Source organism: Sorex fumeus, unplaced genomic scaffold (genome assembly GCF_029834395.1).
Source record: "Sorex fumeus unplaced genomic scaffold, SorFum_2.1 ptg000008l, whole genome shotgun sequence".
Classification (NCBI taxonomy): Eukaryota; Metazoa; Chordata; class Mammalia; order Eulipotyphla; family Soricidae; genus Sorex; species Sorex fumeus.
The window spans coordinates 11,271,547-11,290,832 of NW_026606065.1; the positions used below are offsets into that span (position 1 = coordinate 11,271,547).

The window sequence follows — 19,286 nt, forward strand, 5'->3', positions numbered from 1 at the left end:
CTCAGATCAGGACTGGGCATCCTCCCCCTGACTCCCCAGTTTTCCGGTATCTTGGCAGTCTCACTCACAAACTGCCCCTGGAGCCATGTAATCTCATCAACGGCCAAGATCCAGAGACTATAAACTCAACGTCCCGGAAGAGAGCAATGCAGAATTTACTCAAGCACAACCTCTAGCCCACTTCTGTGCCAAAAGTAGCAGACATTCGTTTGGTTTTAACATACTTGCTGTATTCTTTGATATATGGGCTTAAATGGCTCCAGAATGAAATATCACAACCTTCACACACTTCCCTCTTATTGTGGTGGGAAGGTGCTCGGTGATGGGATTGGTGTTTGAATATTTTTATCTGTAATGAACTACTGTGAACTACTTTTATGAAAATAAAATATATAAAAATTATTAAAAAATAAATAATATTGATCAATGAAAAAAAAGAATATGTCACATTATTAAATTTCATGGAAACCTAAGTACCCATGAAAGACAAATCAAGTATCTTTCAGTATCGAAGACTTCACATAGAATGTATTTTTCACAAAGAACTGCTCAACGGTAGTTAAGCTACTAGATGAAAATCTTAATTTAATAAATAGGTTTACAATCCAAAGATGAAGGAGACATCAGTTCTAATCTATGGGAAGGTAAAACCAATTCAATATCAGATTAGTTCTTTTTACCTTTATATTAAAAGGCAATAAAAACAGGGAGATCATATAGTAGGTAGAGTGCTTGCCTTGCATATGGTCAACCCAGGTTCAATGCACATGATCATGATCAATTACTGCCAGGAGCAGGCCCTAAGCATGCCAGGGTGTGACTTCCCCCGATCCTCTCAAAAAAAAAAAAACCTGAAATTTTTTTTTCTGACATCACCAATAAGCAAAACCAAGTGTTTATGCTAAATAAAACATTTTGAGTGTGCTGATGACAGGATACATAAGTGCAAACGTTTCTCCAGTATTGCATATTATGAAACAAACATGAGCTGTAATTGAACCAATGAGTTCAATGGGTAAGGTACTTGCTTTGAACACAGCTGACCAGACTCGACATTGTATATGGTCTCCTTGTACCACAAGTGATCTCTTAGCACAGAGCAAGGAGTATGCCCTAAGCACTGCCAAGATGTGCCGCCCCCCCCCCCCCAAAAAATAAGAAACAGGAAAGGAAATACATAGTAATTACAATAAAATTCAACTTCACTTTTTTTTAATGACAAGACTATGAGAAAGAGGGGCTGGAGCAATAGCACAGCGGGTAGGGCGTTTGCCTTGCACGCAGCCGACCCGGGTTCGATTCCCAGCATCCCATATGGTTCCCCAAGCACCTCCAGGAGTGATTCCTGAGTGCAGAGCCAGGAGGAACCCCTGAGCATTGCCTGGGTGTGATCCCCCCTAAAAAAAAACTACGAGAAAGAAAACAAAGTGAGGAATTTAATAATATTTCCTCACTTTTTTTCTTATATTAATGACACAAAAGATTTAAGCCCAAGAAAAAATGGTGCATTCATTCCTCTGCATTCAGTTTTATCTTGGGAAAAAAAAACTCATCAATCATTGAAATCTAAGGAGAGGTAAACAGTTATTCAAAGTGACACATGAAACACTGAATCTGAGCAACCTACGCATATTTTTCTAGAAAGATGTATTACTTAGGAAACCCGATGGTCACTGTTTCACTGTTGTCCTAAGTTGGTAAGCTACATGATGGCATGCTAAGAATGTCAAATATACTTTGAAGTACTGCTCTAAAATCCTTTGACAAAAAGACCAAAAGTAAATTTCATCCTCAGCAAGTAGGCGTACAACTCTAATGGCCCTGGGTTCTCATCCTCAGCACAGCATCATTTCCTGCCCACTCCAAACCCTCACCCACCCCCACTCACGTACAAAGAGGCGTGTTCAGGGTGGTATGGCTGTAGACTCTATTTTATAGATTGGCAATTGTGCACATACCCACCTTGTCATAACAGTCTGCCTATCTGGGCGCACGTCTAATAAAATCTTCATTATCTGAGGTTCAAATCCCATATCCAACATCTTGTCAGCTTCATCTAAAACCTGCATTAAAGTGATTTCGATTAGATTAGCTGCTGACGAGGCAATTATCTCTAAAAAATATACTATCAAGAGATTGAAAATCATTTTCTGAAACAAGAACAACCAATCTTCCAGGGGAAAGTAAATCACATTATTTTGGCTTTTAAAAATAGATTGACTCTAAGTTGACCAGTAGTTTCTAAATCTAGTCAATAAGAGACTTCTAAATTTCTAAAACATCCATGTGGATTTAATTTTATTTTTCGTACTTTGATCTGCGGGTTGGAGCGATAGCACAGCGGTAGGGCATTCGCCTTACAAGCGGCCAACATGGCCAACCCAAGTTCGATTCCTCCGCCCCTCTCAGAGCCCGGCAAGCTACCGAGAGTATCTCGCCCGCACGGCAGAGCCTGGCAAGCTACCTGTGACGTATACGATATGCCAAACACAGTAACAAGAAGTCTCATGATGGAGACATTACTGGGCCCGCTCGAGCAAATCAATAAACAATGGGAGGACCAACCAACATCCCAACTTTGATCTGCATTCCCAGTGTTCATCTAAAAAAATTAAAATATAATTATCTTTAAAGTTTTTACCATATTACAGAGTTGGGTCTGAGAGTACGTGAACTAAAGTGCTTGCCTTGTGTGTGCCCAATCCCTGGTTTGATGCTGGCACTGCATCTGGCCCCATGAGTACCACCAGAGGTCACTCCTGAGCACAGAGTCAGGAAAAGCCCCTGAGCACCACTGGGTATGACCTCAAAAACAAAAACAAAGCAGGGAAATGTTCCTAGGATTTAAAACCATTATGAAATGGACAGCTTTTCCTCCTAACATCCCAAATCCCTACTTCATAATTACCAAGTAGGTCACGCTTTTCAGATTGACAAAGTTGTTCATTTGAAGATCATTCAGTCTCCCAGGAGTTGCAATAATGATATCTACACCTTTTGTCAGGCCTTGGATTTGTCCATCCCTGTCTCCACCACCATATACACAAACACTTAAAAAAAGAAGAGGTAGATATTTAGGTAAGGAATATAGCATCACAATTCAAAAGCTACACCCACATAAGCATCTAGATAGGATTTAACAAAATAAGAGGTGTATGGAGGTTTTTTTTTTTTGTTTTTTTTTTTTTTTTTTTTTTTTTGCTTTTTGGGTCACACCCAGCAATGCACAGGGTTACTCCTGGCTCTGCGCTCAGGAATTACCCCTGGCAGTGCTCAGGGGACCATATGGGATGCTGGGAATCAAACCCGGGTCGGCCGTGTGCAAGGCAAATACCCTACCTGCTGTGCTATTGCTCCAGCCCCGAGGTGTATGGAGTTTTAAGAAATCTAATACCTTTGGACAAAGATAGTGCAGGGCTTAAGGCTTTTGCATTACATGCAGCGGACCCTGGTTTATCCCCAAGCACCAGGAAGGACCAAAGAGCTAAGAATAACCTGAGCACCACAAGCGGTGCCGTCTCCCAACCCAAAACCAAAGCCTCTGACAGTAACTGTCCCTGAGAACTATCCACAGCCATCAACCTTCAGTGACTATTCTAAAAAGTCATTTTTGTATTTGATAACCCTAAGCTCTAGCCACAGCTGATATGGATCACAGGTAATAACTGATTTAGGCTGAGCCGATCAGGTTCGAAAAATGTGTAGAAATATGAAGAAAATAATTTATATAAAGCTATAAATGATTGTACTGATACAGTAATGACTACAAAGAAATTACTTACCTTTTAAGACCTTTATATGTATACTTAGAACACTCAGCTTCAACTTGAAGAGCCAATTCTCTAGTGGGTGTAAGGACTAACATACCAGGCCCATTCCTTTCATCTCTAGGTCTTTAGAGAGAAACAATATTATCCATCTCAGATACATTGTACACTTTTTCAGAGCTGTCAATGTTTGTTACAGTAAGAGTCAAAGTCACATACATTCACACAGAAAGTGGGGAGATGTAGAAACATCTAAATAAAAATAATTCAAAACCCAAAAGCAAGGCTTTTCATCGAACATATCAAACATTCTTTCAGAAAATGAGATATTGTATTGGGTATGCAATAATTTAGACAGTTTGCTTCCAATGTTACACTAAATAAGGCTCTTGATAGATACTACAATGGCTTCCAATTTTTTTTCTTAGTATAGACTTTTACCAATAGAGTGCACATGTCCATATTTGAGATTCAATATTGCCATATGACTAATACAACAGAAAAAAACTGCACTTTAGATATCTATTAAATCTATTAAACCCTTATGAAGAGAACCCAGATAAAAATTCTTACATTGGTTGAGAGTCCAAGTGAATGAATCCAGGCATTAAGTATGACAATGTCTTTCCTGTTCCTGTTTGGGCTACTCCTATAAGATCTATTCCTTGCAGAACTATTGGCCATGCCTGTGACTGAAACAAAACAAATATTAAAATAATTTTGTCAAGTGTCCACCTCTGGCAATCCCAAACTTTAACAAACATTTGAGTTCTTGTCCCTGTGATGCCAGAGGGCCCGGGAAAGTGATCAGATACAGTTGTTTCCTGGTGCTTATACTTCTAAACATTGTTTTTTGATAGTGTTTTTGGAAAGGAAAAAAGTCAGTGAAATATTGGAATTTAAGGTAACAAACCTGAATTGGTGTTGGCTTTCGAAAACCTGCCTTTTTAATGTTTTCCATAACTTCAGGATAACATTGAAAGGCATCCTCAAATTTACAAGTAGGATTGGGTATCGGACGTTTCTCACCATCTTTTAAGTCATCACACATTATATTATAATTTTCCTTCCTTTAAGAAAAATAGAACAGAAATTAATGACTTTGATCACTTTACTCTGCAAGCAAGATTTTTTTCCCCCTGAATTAACTCAGGTCATACCTAGAAATTAAACAGCAACATATTAAAATCAGATGGTATCATTACAGCAAAATATAGTAACTAGTCTCACGGGATGGGGGTGGAGCTGGGCCTGTCCTCCCCATCCCAATGAGACCCCGAGTCATCGCCCACAAACAGCCTCTCTGGCTCCTGATCAAGCTGCTTGACGGCCATGATCCCAAAGACTCAGAAGCAAATCTAGGAACCCAGTGGCTTTTGGCAGAAATGCGTCTGGTTACTGTCTGAAATGCAGTAGGTTACTGCTGCCGGGCCACCCCAGGGGGAAATGGGTGCTGTCCCTCCGCCTGCTACCCCTTGGCGGCTCAGTGGCCGTCATCCTCCAGAGGCCACTGGACACTCAGGTTTGGGCCCTCAGTGATGAGATACGTGGGGCCTCACAGGATGGGGATGGAGCTGGCCTTTTCCTCCCCGTACCAACGAGACCCCTTGATCTGGCTCCTGATCAAGCCGCGTGACGGCCATGATTCCAGAGACTCAGGAACAAATTTCGGAACCCAGCAGGTTTTGGCAGAAATCCCTCCAGATTTAATTGTTATAATTTCGGAATTTCAAAATCGCAGCCACTACTGCAGCCATACGACATGATATATTATTTATAACCAGCAATAGAAAACAAATTGTCTACTGTTGCCTTTTCAGCAGATCTGAGTGTTGGGGTAAAATCCCAAATAATAATAATGGGTCTGGTGTCAGAATATTGAACGTAATCAAAGTAGAGAGAGAGTAATGTGGAAATCATCTGCCCCACCGGTAGGGGAGGGTGTGGGATGGGGGTATACTGGGGTTTCTGGTGGTGGAAAATGGGCACTGGTGAAGGTACGGGTGTTTTATTGTATGACCGAGACTTAAACCCTAAAGCTTTGTAACTTCTCTCATGGCGATTCAATAAATAAAATTACAAAAAATGAAAAAAAAGTAAGGTGCCCAATTCCCAATTCAATCAGCTAATCAGTGGCTAAATAAATAGCAGTACTCCTACATTAAAAAAATATATATATAGTAACTAGGACTGGAGAGATAGCACAGGAGGTAAGGCACTTGCCTTGCATAAGCTGACCCTGGTTAGAATTCCCAGCATTATATATGGCCCCCCAAGTACCTCCAGGAGTGATCCCTGAACACAGAGCTGAGAGTAAGCCCTAAGCACCACCAGTGTGACTTCAACCTCCCTTTCCCCACCATATATATATCTATATATATGTGCTATATATATAGATATATATACACATACATATATATATGAAAAATATTGAGTCTATCTTTTACTCATCTGAATAGCGACAGAAAGGAAAAAAAACTTTTAGCATAAGAATGGGTCAATGAAAGATTATGAGCAGGTTAAGGATAAAACCTGAGAAAGAAGAAAACTTAACGGGCTGAGTGCGTACAAAGCTTCTATGCAGGCAGGAAGCAGGGGTTCGGTACCTGGCACTCGCTAGTGCCCCAGTAAAGAACTGCAAATAGCATCCAAACATAGTAGATAGTGGGTCCCTTTCAAAAACAGAACCCGAGAATTGGAGAGATAATTTCACAGGCTGGAGAACAAGCTCTGCATGCAGGAGGTCCAGGTTTGATCCCAAATGCTGCATGTTCTCCTGGGAGCTGCCAAGAGCTATCTCCAAATGCTGACCTGAGAGTAGCCTCACAGCACTGCCAGGTAAGGAAAAAAAACCCCAAAGAATAGAACCTGAACATCACATGCTTTATAATTAAAAGAGTGATTTGACAAATATTTGAGGATCTGCCTGCGTCCAACACATTTTACCTCAATGAATCCTCAACAATTCTATGAAGTAGAAATTTCTCATTTGATAGGTAAAAAAAAAAATTACTTTTCAGGGTAGGGGTGGTGTCTGTGAGTTGCTCCTGGCAATGCTCAGGGGACCATGTCATGCCAGGTGACTAAACTGGGAACAGTTACACGTAAGGAAAGAAAGCTCTCTGACGCAAGATTAGTTTCTTTCCCAAAACTTATGTCCCAGGCTGGAGAGCTTGTTCAAAGTGCTGGAGCTAATGCTTTACACGAGGGGGCTTACGTTTGATCCCCAGCATCACACTGTACGCTGAGCACCACTCAGGGAAAACTGCTTGGAAGAAGAAATACAAATGGCCAAAAAGCATATGAAAAAATGCTCTATATCACTAATCATCAGGGAAGTGCAAGTCAAAACAACAGTGAGATATCATCTCATGCCAAGGAGACTGGCACTCATCTAAAAGAACAACAACAATCATCGTTGGGGAGGATGTGGAGAAAAAGGGACCCTCATTCACTGATGGGGGGAATGTTGACTGGTGCAGCCTTTTTGGAAGACAATATGCACATTCCTTACAAAAAAAAAAAACTAGGAATTGAGATTCCATAGGACCCAGCAGTCCCGCTCCTGGGAATAAACCCCAAGGGCTCAAAAACACAAATTATAAAAAGACATCTGGACCCGTGTTCACTGCAGCACTATATAAGCCCAAATATGAAAACTACCCAAATGCCCACGTACAGATAAATGAGTAAAGTTATAGCATGTATACACAATGGGATACTACACAGCCTTTAAGTGATGCAATTTGCTGCACCGTGGATAGATCTGGAGAGTAGCATGTTGAGTGAAATCAGCTAGAGAGGAACGGACTCAGAACGACCTCTCTCATGTGGGATGTAAAGAAACCTCCTAAGTGCGTACCAAAGGCTCAATGGGAATGAAATGGCAAGGGGACAAGGTAAGTTAGGAAAGGGAACATGAGGGCAGAGGGCAATGGGAGAGGAAATTGCCTGCCACTGAGGCAGGCTGGGGGGGGGGGGTGGGGGGGTGGGAGGGAAACTGGGGACACCGGTGGGTGGTAGTGGAAACTGAGGAAGGGATTGGTGCTGGAACAGTATCAACCTGAGACTCAATCATTAAAACTTTTGTAATTCACTGTGATTCGATTTTTAAAAGCTAAAAAAATAAATAAACAAAAGTCTGTGCTCTATCCCAATCCAAAATAAGAGTGCTTTCTGGGGCTGGAGCAATAGCACAGTGGGTAGGGCGTTTGCCTTGCACGCAGCCGACCCAGGTTCGATTCCCAGCATCCCATATGGTCCCCCGAATACCACCAGGAGTAATTCCTGAGTGCATGAACCAGGAGTAACTCCTGTGCATCGCCGGGTGTGACCCAAAAAGCAAAAAAAAAAAAAAAAAAAAAAAAAAAAAGAGTGCTTTCTAATTTTAAAGAGACATTATTTATTATTATTTAGACTTTGGGGTCACGCCCAGCAGTATGCCTGCCGGGGTTCTTCCCATATTCCTGGCTCCTTGCCCAGGAATGACCCCTGGTGGTACTCAGGGGATGATACGGTGCTAGATATTCAAAAAGCCGATGATGTCCCATGCAAGGCAAGTGCCTTACCTCCAGTACTTTCTCTTTGGACCTTCGAAGAGACTTTAATAGGAAACAAACAAACAAAAAGTTGCCACCAGGATCTTTAATTCCAAATAAGGATTAAAGAATAAGAAATTATTTTAATATTCACAATCAGATTATTTTATTATTTTTCAGCAGTTGGAGAAATAAATGTCTGACCTTGCTGTGCACTAGTAGGATGTGTCAACTGCGTATCTTTAAATTAAAAATTCATTTCCAGATAGAGAAGGGATCAGTAAGACAATGATAGGTGGAAATGATAAATGATCACTCTGGACAAGAACTGTGTGCTGAAAGTAGGTTAAGATATATACATAATCATGATTACCTCTCAGTATGTATAATGCAAATTGTAATGGAGGAAGGGAGAGGAAGAGAGAGAGAGAGGTGGGGGAGAGGGAGAAGAGAGGGAGAGAGAGAGAGGGAGGGAAGGAGGGAGGGAGGGAGGGAGGGAGAGAGAGAGAGAGAGAGAGAGAGAGAGAGAGAGAGAGAGAGAGAGAGAGAGAGAAGGTGCCTGCCATGGAGGCAGGATGGGGGGGCAGGTGGGGAGGGTGATGGGAGGGAAACTGGGAAAACTGATGATAGGAAATGTACACGGTGAAGGGATGTGTATTGGAACATTGTATGACTAAAACCCAATCATGAACAACCTTGTAGCTGTGAAAAAAAAGAAACAAACAAAAAAAAAGATCATTTCCAGGGCTGGATAGCAGAGTGGGTAGGGCACTTACCTTGTATGCAGTTGACCTGGGTTTGATCCTCGGCATCCCATAGGGTACCCTGAGCACCACAAGGAGTAGTTCCTGAGTGCATAGCCAGGTGTAACCCCTGAGCATCACTGGTGTGGCCCAAAAATCAACAGAAATCTTTTCAAGTCAAAATATATAAATGAAACTTGTTTCCTCGATTTGGAGCCAGGGACAGCACAGGGGATAAGGTTGGGCCTTGCACGGCATGTACTGACCCCATCCTATCCCCAGCACCCCTGGGAGCGAACCCCAACCACAGAGCCAGGTGTGTCCCCAGCACATTTGGGAGTGGCCCAACCCCCAACAACCGCAAACTCATTTCCTCAAATATACTAGACATCTTTGGGCGGATTAAGGGCAATCTATTCAAAATCAAAATGACAAGCCACAGGAAGGAGGGAGAGTGACAGTCTTCACATTAAAGCACACATATCAAAACTGGTGGCGGGAGGCCGTGGCAGAAGCCATGTCTCCTATCCATACCAAATGCCAACCTCGATGATTTATTTCCAACCTTTTAAAACAACATTTCAATTCAACACTTTTTTTTCTCACTTTCGGGCCACATCCAGTGGTGCTTAGGGCGTACTCCTGGCTCTACTCAGGGATCGCTCCTGGTGGGCTTGGGTGAATCCATGGGGTTCAGGAAACAAACCTGGGTCAGCTGTGTGCAAGGCAAGTGCCTAACCCACCTCTCTACTGTTATCTTTCCAGGTCCGAAACTCATCACTCTTAAACCATGTTACTCATTTTTTGTTACGTAGATTAAACCATATTTTAAATGTTCAATAGCTACCAGTCAACAGTTATGACTCTACCACCGAAAAATGGAAACCGTTTTCCCGTCTTTGTTGATTTACAGGTAACAATGCTCAAAGATCACTCGAATATAGATGCAAACAGATTTTCATTTAAATATGTACAGTTTTCAAATAAGCTCACTCTGGCATGTTCGATATGCCAAAAACAGTCATAAGTCTCACTCACAATGGAGACGTGACTGGTGCCCGCTCGAGCAAATCGAACAACGGGAGGACAGGGCTACAGTGCTACAGTTTTCAAACGCAGTTATCTCATCACCCTCTAATGTGCTAACAAGATACTATATAAAAGCGCAAAGTAATAAAATTACCAACCTCCAATCCTCTATTTGTCCTTGTGACATTGAACGTGTGGTTTTTGACTCTGTGTAAAAGTTTTTCTTAATGGGAGGTAAATCTGGGACAAAGATGAAAATTCAAACTTCGATAATGGTAATTTACATTTCATTGACACTCAGAGTGACAGAAATCAACCAAAATACATACTAAGTTCATTATGCAAGATACACTTTCAGACAGTTCTACGCTTTGCCCGTCAGGCTTATAACTACCTTTAAGAAAGGGCTTTTAATTTTATTTTTCTGCACCGTTTTCCCTAAAGAGAATTTCATTTATTTATTTCTTTCTTTTGGAGGCTACCCCTGGCAGTGCTCAGGGACTATGGCTGGCTTTGTTCTAGGGGACCGCATGCAGCCTGGCAATTTGAACCAGGCCTATGGAAGTAGCTGCATGCCAGGCAAGTGCCATACCTCCTGTATTGTTTCTCTGGCCCCCCAAAGAGATTCTTAAGTTTCAGAAAAGAAGAACCATGGCAGGGAAATGACTCAGAGAGCTGCAATGCATGCTCTGAGGAGGAGCACCGAGCCGGGAATGGCCCCTGAGGATCGCTGGTGGTGAGACCCAGACAGCAATGAGGGGGAGGGGAACTTTTGACAGTGCTCAGGGGTCACTCCAGGTCATCACCTAGGTGATGCCTGGGTCTATCTCACTGGCCCTTCCTCTCTTAATGCCGGGGATCAGCTCATGCATGGCATTTGTTCCATCACTGAGCTTCAGTGCAGTCCTTGCTTCTTTTTTTGCTCTATCTTGGAGGAATTCAAGGTTTACTCCTGGCTCTGTATTCAGAAGTCACCCCTGGTGTGGTGCAGGGAACCATATATGGTGGTGGGGGGATGATCCAGGGTTGACTATGTCAAGGCAATCACCCTGCCCTCTGTACTCTCTCTCGGACCCCCATTTCTTTCTCATTGTCCATTACACCTACTCCAAACTCAATCCTTTTTCCGCACCACCCCATCCCAACACAAATCCTCTCAATGCATATTTCCACAAGATGGTACTGTACGTTATCTCCCAAAATATTTATTTCGTCCTTGTCAGGACACAGCAAGATCAACAGTTGCTTAGTCACTGCAATGATGTTAACCACTTATGGTTGGCAGATTTATTCCCTTCATATTCCCCCTGAGCTTGGTCTTCTATTTCACTAAACTTTTACAGCAAGCTTTGTCATTACAAAAACTGGAACAAATTTAATTTTTAAACTTTTTACTTAAAGCATTCATCACAGCATAAATAATCCAGGTACTGTTATTTCTTAGTAGTGAGTCTTCCTATCAGTTTCAAATTTTACTATCATTTTCATGTAGATATATTGCTAAATATAGCAGACCTTTAAAAAATGATAAAAATCCTCAAATGAGGTGTCAGTAAAAAAAATCTCAATGAGCAGAAATACCAATAACCTATAAATGTCATGTAACATGTTACATAATGTGTTAGAATTAAACACTCACCTGCCCACTTCTTTTTTTCCCACTTCACAGCACCTTCTCGAATTTGATCCCAGTCTATCAGGGGCTGGTCCTCTGTCACAGCACTTTCCTCTGCCTTCATGTCTTTTCCAACAGAAGGTTGCAATGTAACAAGATCTGCTAAGAAGTTTTGCCCGATTCGTTTTAAAACAAAACAAAGCACAGCAGTCAAAATTCCCAAAACCGTTTACTATAACTAGACAGAGCCAATTAACCAGGATTAATCTAACTAACTACTCAAAATACAAAATTTAGGACTTTGCTAAATGTGTGCGTGTACCACAACCAATCTGGGGAGCACTGAGCCCTCAGATGTGAGCCTCACAACTAAAAGGTTTGCCCCCTGCCCCAACGTGTGTGGAGCCTCTCTCGTTCTCCACAACAACAATGGGAAACAAAGAGAAGGAAGTGGAGAGAGCGAAGGGAGAGGTTGGCAAGGGGGAATAATTTAAATTTAGGGCTTTAGTACCACGGTCGCAAAACAATTCTGGTCATAGACTTCATCACCAATTACTATAAATTTGTGAAGTGGTTTTATGTTCCCCAGATGAATGCAATCTTTCTGTGTCTATCCCGCTCTTTCTGACTCATTTTGCTTAACATGATACTTTCCATGTGGTACCACTTGTATGTGAATTTCATGACTTCATCTTTTCTAACAGCTATATAGTACTCCACTGTGTAAATGGGAGACTAACACCCAGGAGCGGCCGAGATTAGTACCAGGAATTTTGCTCCATGGCTTGGAGGCCAGCCACACATGGTAGGGGAAAAGGCAGCTCAGATAGAGAAGGGAGCACCAAATAAAGGGTGTTGGGAGGATCCTCCCAGGATGGGAGATGCATGCTGAAAGTAGACTATAGACCGAACATGATTGCCGCTCAATTCCTCTTTTGCAAACCACAACATCCGGAAGGAGAGAGAGAACAGAAGGGAATGCCCTGCCACAGAGGCAGGGTGGGATGGGGGGAGCATGGGGGGGGGTGGGAGGGATACTGGGATCTGTGGTGGTAGGAAATGGACACTGGTGGATGGATGGATGGGCGCTTGATCATTGTATAACTGAAACCCAAGCACAAAAATTTGTAAGTCTATAACTGTACCTCATGGTGTTTCACTAATAAAAAAATTTTTTTAAAAATTTGTGAAATGGAAAGTATTTTTTAACTTATTAAAAGGAAAAAACATCATGAGATCGTAAGGTCTGAGGACAAATTCACATATACCACTTCATCTCTATAAACTGCTTGGCTTGACCAGGGAGGTTAAGTAAATATCTAGTTTGAGGGAACGAATATCGTGGGATTTCGTAAGGAAAAATTCTTAACAAGTTAGAGTTAACAGTAGCCAGTGAATGCTTTCTTAGGAAACTCAACTATGGCTTACGACACTGAACAAAACTAGATCTATCTATAGTGGCGGTAGGCAAAACTTACCAATTTTAGGTTCTGAATGATAATTCTCTTGTTTTTTAACAAGATTATCTATCACTGCTTTTGCTTTTGTCTGCATTGCCTTGCTGCCAAAAATTTTGACTTCAGCTCCAGAACATCCTTTTGTTATCTATAAGGTGATGATATAAAAGGGGAAAAGAGTGAGATTCAAGTCCGGTCCCCAACCCCCTCCCAGCAGTTAACTACAAATACTACAAAATAAATGTGATGTTGCTCCTGATCAGCCCTGACCGCTCTAGTTGATCAAGGAGACTGCTGCTCCTGTTCACTGAGACCGGCCTGGTGAGATCAGGGGAGGAGCAGGACCGTTTAAACTTTATAACTGCTGTGTCAGGAAGTAGATCCAACAAATAAGGTGCTAAGCTTGATTACCTCATGATATATTTTGGGACTGACTTCTCTCCCCTGTAAAATAGTCATTTGTTCGGGCTAGATCTTTCAGAATTGTAAAAGGGATAGTAGATAGGATTAATTCGTGCAAATAACAGCTAACTAAACTGATGAAAAATTTTAACGCGAGGGATGATACACTTGCTACACGTGTGCAGTATAAAGGACGCTACAAGAAGGCAGACCGGGTCTATGGAGGATAGAAATGACATGTTTCCCCATCCTTCTTATTAGCTCTTATACCATAACCACTGGTGTTGGGGGCTACTCCTGCCTCTCTCCCTGCTCATAACCAGCTCAGTGTTTGGGGATAGTGTGATGCTGCGGATTGAATCCAGGCCTACTATCTATCTTCAAACCATTTGCTAGAACTTGAAGCTATTTTTTTTTCTTTTTGGGTCACACCCAGCGACGCACAGGGGTTACTCCTCGCTCTGCACTCAGGAGTCACCCCTGGCGGTGCTCAGGGGACCCTATGGGATGCTGGGAATCGAACCCGGGTTGGCCGTGTGCAAGGCAAACGCCCTACCCGCTGTGCTATTAGAGAAATAGCTTAGTAGCAGAGAAATAGCTTCCAGCCCCTCGAAGCTATTTCTCTGGCCCCTGCTTGCTTGCGTTTTTGATTTATTTTTTCTGGTTTTGGAGTCATACTCAATGGTGCTCAGGTAGTTGCTCTGGTAGTACTTGGGGGCCCATGTAGTACTGGGAATCAAACCTCATGCTCTCCAGACCTTTGGGTCCATATGTCTGATGCTTTTATCTAAATTTCTATAGTAAGTTATCATTGAACAGAAGGGAGATAGAAATGACCTATGCTTTTTTTTTTTCCTTATTTTTTTTTTTCAGTGGGGAGGGGGGCACACCCAGCTATGCTCAGGGATTACTCCTGGCTCTACGCTCAGGAATCACTCATGTCAAGCTTAGGGAACGCTATGGGATGTTGGGGATCGAACACACGTCAGCCACATGCATAGCAAGCACCCTACCCGTTGTGCTCTTTCCAGTCCTATGAACTATGATTCTTACACAAACAAATCACTTACCTGTATTTTGGTGTTTGTTGTACTCTGAATATCTCGTATTTTTGACCCACCACGACCTGTTTTTTAAAAAAAAGTAATTTTTAGGTTTTTGTTTTTGGGTCACACTGAATGGTGCTCAGGTCTTACTCTTGGCTCTGTGCTCAGGGGGCCGTATCTGGTGCCAGGTCAGCTACATGCAAGGCAAGCACCTTATCCACTGTACTATCTCTCCAGCCCATAAAACAAGGTAATTTAAAAGAAGGGGGAAAAAAACCAAGCTGAAGTCAGGAAAATTTACCTACTTTGTTCAAAGAATCACCTCAGTTCTTCGTTAAATCAGAGAGAGAGAGAGAGAGAGAGAGAGAGAGAGAGAGAGAGAGAGAAAGTTTGAAAAAGCTTTTTAATAAGGTTTTAAAAATATGCATGGCTTGAATTCCATCTTAGATGCTGCATGTTCTCTCAAGTACCACCAGGTGTGACCTCCCCAAAAGAAAAAAGTTCCTAGGCTCCAGTTTGAACCAACAGAATAAAGAGTTTTCTTTTCATTTTTTTTTAAATGAGAATAAAGAGTTTTCTTTCCCAATTTTTGGTGGGTGCTAAGTGGCTCCTTTCCTAGAGGTCAATACTAAGGATTTATCATCCAAGCAAAATAAATTGCATCCTTGTCTGCCACAGAGGTGGGTCGTGGGGTGGGAGGGATACTGGAAACATTAGTGGTGGAGAATGGGCACTGGTGGAGGGATGGGTACTTGATCATTGTGTATGACTGAAACATAAGCACGAAAGTTTATAAGTCTCTAACTGTACCTCGTGGTGATTCAATAAAAAAAATTAAAAATAAATAAGGTAAAGGTAAAGGTAAAGGCCCTCCCGTTGATCGTCGATTTGCTCGAGCGGGCCCAGTAACGTCTCCATTGGAGACTTTGTTGTTACTGTGTCTGGCATATCCAATACTCTTGGTAGCTTGCCGGGCTCTCCGAGAGGGGCGGAAGAATCGAACTCGGGTCGGCCATGTTGGCCGCGTGTAAGGCAAACGCCCTACCCGCTGTGCTATCGCTTGCATCCCAAATATTGGTAAGGATGTGAAGAAAATGGAATCCTTGCACACTACAATTCAGCAACAACAAAATGCAGTTAGAAGTGGTCAAAGGTCCCAAAAAAGTAGTTCTCCAAAGACATACAAATTTCTCTAAATATATATGTTCTATATATATATGTCTTCTAATCCTCTCAACATACATGTGTATATATACTACATATATATATAATGTTAAATAAACCAGGGAAAGACAAAGCAAAACCACAGTGAGATATCCTCACCCACTCAAATGACCATCATCAAAACACACAAACGGTAAAAGTGTAGGTGAGGATGCACACTGTGGGAGCGTAAATGGGTGCAGCCACTATGAAAAAAGATTTCTTGAAAAACTGAAAGCCTTGTCCTATGTTTCTATTCCTGTGCATTATTCCAGAAGAACTGAAATAAAGTCTCTCAACATGATACCTGCATTCCCTTGTTCTCTGTAGCATGACTCATCAACCTCAGTATTAACAAATGATTGGAACATATAACATACACACAACAGAAATTTTCTGACTTAAAAAAGGAATTCTTCACCATGACAATGACAATTGGAAACGATCGCTCTGGACAAGAACTGGGTACTGAAAGGAGGAAAGGTGATATGCATGATAACCCTTCACTAATTATGTTGCAAATCATAGTGCCTAAAAGGGAAAAAAAAAGGTAGGAGGAGAGAGAGAAAAAGAAGAAAAGTGTTTGCCATAGAGGCAGACTGGGAGACAGGGGAAAACTGGGGACACGGGTGACAGAGAATGTACAGTGGTGAAGGGACAGGTGTTGAAACATTGTATGATGGAAACCCAATCATGAACAACTTTGTAACTGTGTATCTTATGGTGATTAAAAAAAAAAGGAAATCCTGCCATTTTTTGGTACCATATGGATGGATGAACTTGGCTGACACTATACTGTGGGACTAAGCAAATCATTAAAAATAATCATTCTGTCTCTATGAAGCATCTAATGTAATCCAACTGAACCACAGAATAGTGGTTACCAGAGGGAAATGGGGAGTAGTTCAAAGCATAGTTCAGTAAAGCAAGAAGAAAACATTCTCTCAAACTACTATACAATGTTGCTCTCTCAGTTGATGCTATATCATAGACTGTAGGTTAATAAGTTTAAATCTGTTGAATTTTTTTACTATAAAAAAGGTGGGGGTGATCAAAAACCAACATCAAATGTGTGTCCTTTAGCACTCAGCCTACACTTCACAGGAGCTCATTAAGTGTTAAGAGCTTAAGTGAATTTCATTCATAGCAAACTGAGTGGCTTTAATTTATGAAGTATCAATCTTCAGATTTTTGAGTTGAGCCTGCTAGAGGAATCAATGGATCTCTGGCTGTTCTAGCAATCAGGCTTGCACTTTTTCCGATTAAAAAAATATAAAGTAAATTATTAGCTCCTATACCTACCTAATGGGCAAAGTGTAGGACTTTTCCTCAGACATTTTAGCAATAAATGGGGCACATCTACATTCTATTAACTTTTAAGTGCTTTTCAGAAACGAAATTTTAAAGTTCATGATGTAGTTAAAAAATTCAGGTTTTCTTTTTTTGTAGGTAAAGAAATAATAAAGTTGGGGCCGGAGTGATAGTACAGTGGGTAAGGCATTTGCCTTGCAGACCTCCAACCCAGGTTCTGTCAGGTTTTCTGACATCCCATATTGGTCCCCAAACACTGCCAGGAATAATTCCTGAGTGCAGAGCCAGGTGTAACCCCTGAACATTGTCTGGTGTGACCCAAAAAGCAAAAAAAATTAATTAAAAAAAAGTCATAAAGTTAAACTACGTGCAAGATTATCAACTGTTCTGCGCGGTCCTGTAACAATCTATCTAGCTAAAGGCTTTAAATGGTGCTTAGATTGATTTCAGCATGGTGCTCCTGTTCATTTGAGTAAGCTGTCAAAGGCTTTGCTCTATCATGCCAAAGATTCCAGAAATCTGAACGGAATCGGCTCTCTCCAGGCCTCTTCCATATGAAACAGCGAAAGGCTTACTGAACCGGCAGAGATTAGAAGAAACAACGAAAAGCGATCTGGACCCCTTGGGTTGGCAGGCACCTGGAGGCCAGCTGAGCGGAGCTGGAGGCCCAGGCTCCACCCTTGACCCCCCCACCCATCCATCCATCCATCTGTTCTCCCTCCACATCCATCCATCCTCCCATCCATCCATCCTCCTATCCTCCCATCCATCCATCCACCCATCCATCCATCCTCCCATCCATCCATCCATCCATCCATCCACCCATCCATTCACCCATCCATCCATCCATCCACCCATCCATCCATCCTCCCATCCATCCATCCATCCATCCATCCATCCATCCTCCCACCCATCCATCCTCCCATCCATCCATCCATCCATCCATCCATCCATCCATCCATCCACCCACCCATCCATCCATCCATCCATCCTCCCACCCATCCTCCCATCCATCCATCCTCCCATCCATCCACCTACCCATCCATCCATCCATCCATCCATCCATCCATCCATCCATCCATCCATCCTCCCATCTATCCACCCATCCATCCATCCATCCATCCATCCATCCATCCTCCCACCCATCCATCCTCCCATCCATCCATCCATCCATCCACCCACCCATCCATCCATCCATCCATCCATCCATCCATCCTCCCACCCATCCTCCCATCCATCCATCCTCCCATCCATCCACCTACCCATCCATCCATCCATCCATCCATCCATCCTCCCACCCATCCTCCCATCCATCCATCCTCCCATCCATCCATCCTCCCATCCATCCATCCATCCAACCATCCATCCATCCATCCTCCCACCCATCCTCCCATCCATCCATCCTCCCATCCATCCACCCACCCATCCATCCATCCATCCATCCATCCATCCATCCAACCATCCATCCATCCATCCATCCATCCTCCCATCCATCCATCCTCCCATCCATCCACCCACCCACCCATCCATCCACCCATCCACCCATCCATCCATCCTCCCATCCATCCACCCACCCACCCATCCACCCATCCATCCATCCATCCATCCACCCACCCACCCACCCACAACCCGAACCGCTTGACTGGGTCCCCGGCTCTTACCAATCACTGCGCCAACCCAATCGTTCTTCAGTTCAAAGCAGAGCGGCGGTTCCTGGGGGCCCGAGGGCTCCCTCCAGCCGCCGCCTCGGTCCCCGCTGCGGCCCCCACGACCTCTCCGGTTCGACTCCTCCGAGGGTCTCCTCTCGGGGCCGCGGGGCACGGCCGAGCTTCGCCGGGAAGCGACGACGCAGGGGGAGGCGTTGGCGCCCGTTTCTTGCTGAGACATGGTTCCGGGAAGAAGATCCGGCCCGCCCGACGTCGCTGAGGCTCGGCACCGCGGACGCTGCCGTCGTCGTCGTCGCAGACCGGGTCTGCCAGCACCGCGCCACGCAGCCGCTACTTGAGCGCCCGCGCGAGACTAGCCCCGCCCTCCCCGCCTGGCCACACGACGCCATTGGTGGACGAGGTGTCGTGGGCGGGACCCTCACGCTTGGACCAATCTCCTCTCGCGATACCGCAAGCGGGCTTCGAACAGGTCAATGCCCCTCGCGGAGGCGGAGGCGGAGGCGGAGGC

General features: G+C 43.3%; 1 protein-coding gene across 1 annotated transcript in view; it reads right to left on the minus strand.

Moving 5' to 3' along the window:
* DDX43 (DEAD-box helicase 43) overlaps positions 1–18,998 on the minus strand; it is a 30,130-nt gene extending 11,132 nt beyond the window's left edge. The window contains exons 1-10 of the mRNA XM_056109496.1: positions 18,773–18,998; positions 14,622–14,677; positions 13,171–13,297; positions 11,717–11,851; positions 10,236–10,317; positions 4,681–4,837; positions 4,341–4,459; positions 3,783–3,893; positions 2,909–3,050; positions 1,963–2,063 (exon numbers count right to left, since the gene is read on the minus strand). Of these exons, the coding sequence (XP_055965471.1) occupies positions 1,963–2,063; positions 2,909–3,050; positions 3,783–3,893; positions 4,341–4,459; positions 4,681–4,837; positions 10,236–10,317; positions 11,717–11,851; positions 13,171–13,297; positions 14,622–14,677; positions 18,773–18,998 (1,256 nt within the window). The remainder of the gene's footprint in view (positions 1–1,962; positions 2,064–2,908; positions 3,051–3,782; positions 3,894–4,340; positions 4,460–4,680; positions 4,838–10,235; positions 10,318–11,716; positions 11,852–13,170; positions 13,298–14,621; positions 14,678–18,772) is intronic.
* Positions 18,999–19,286: the final 288 nt, after the last annotated feature.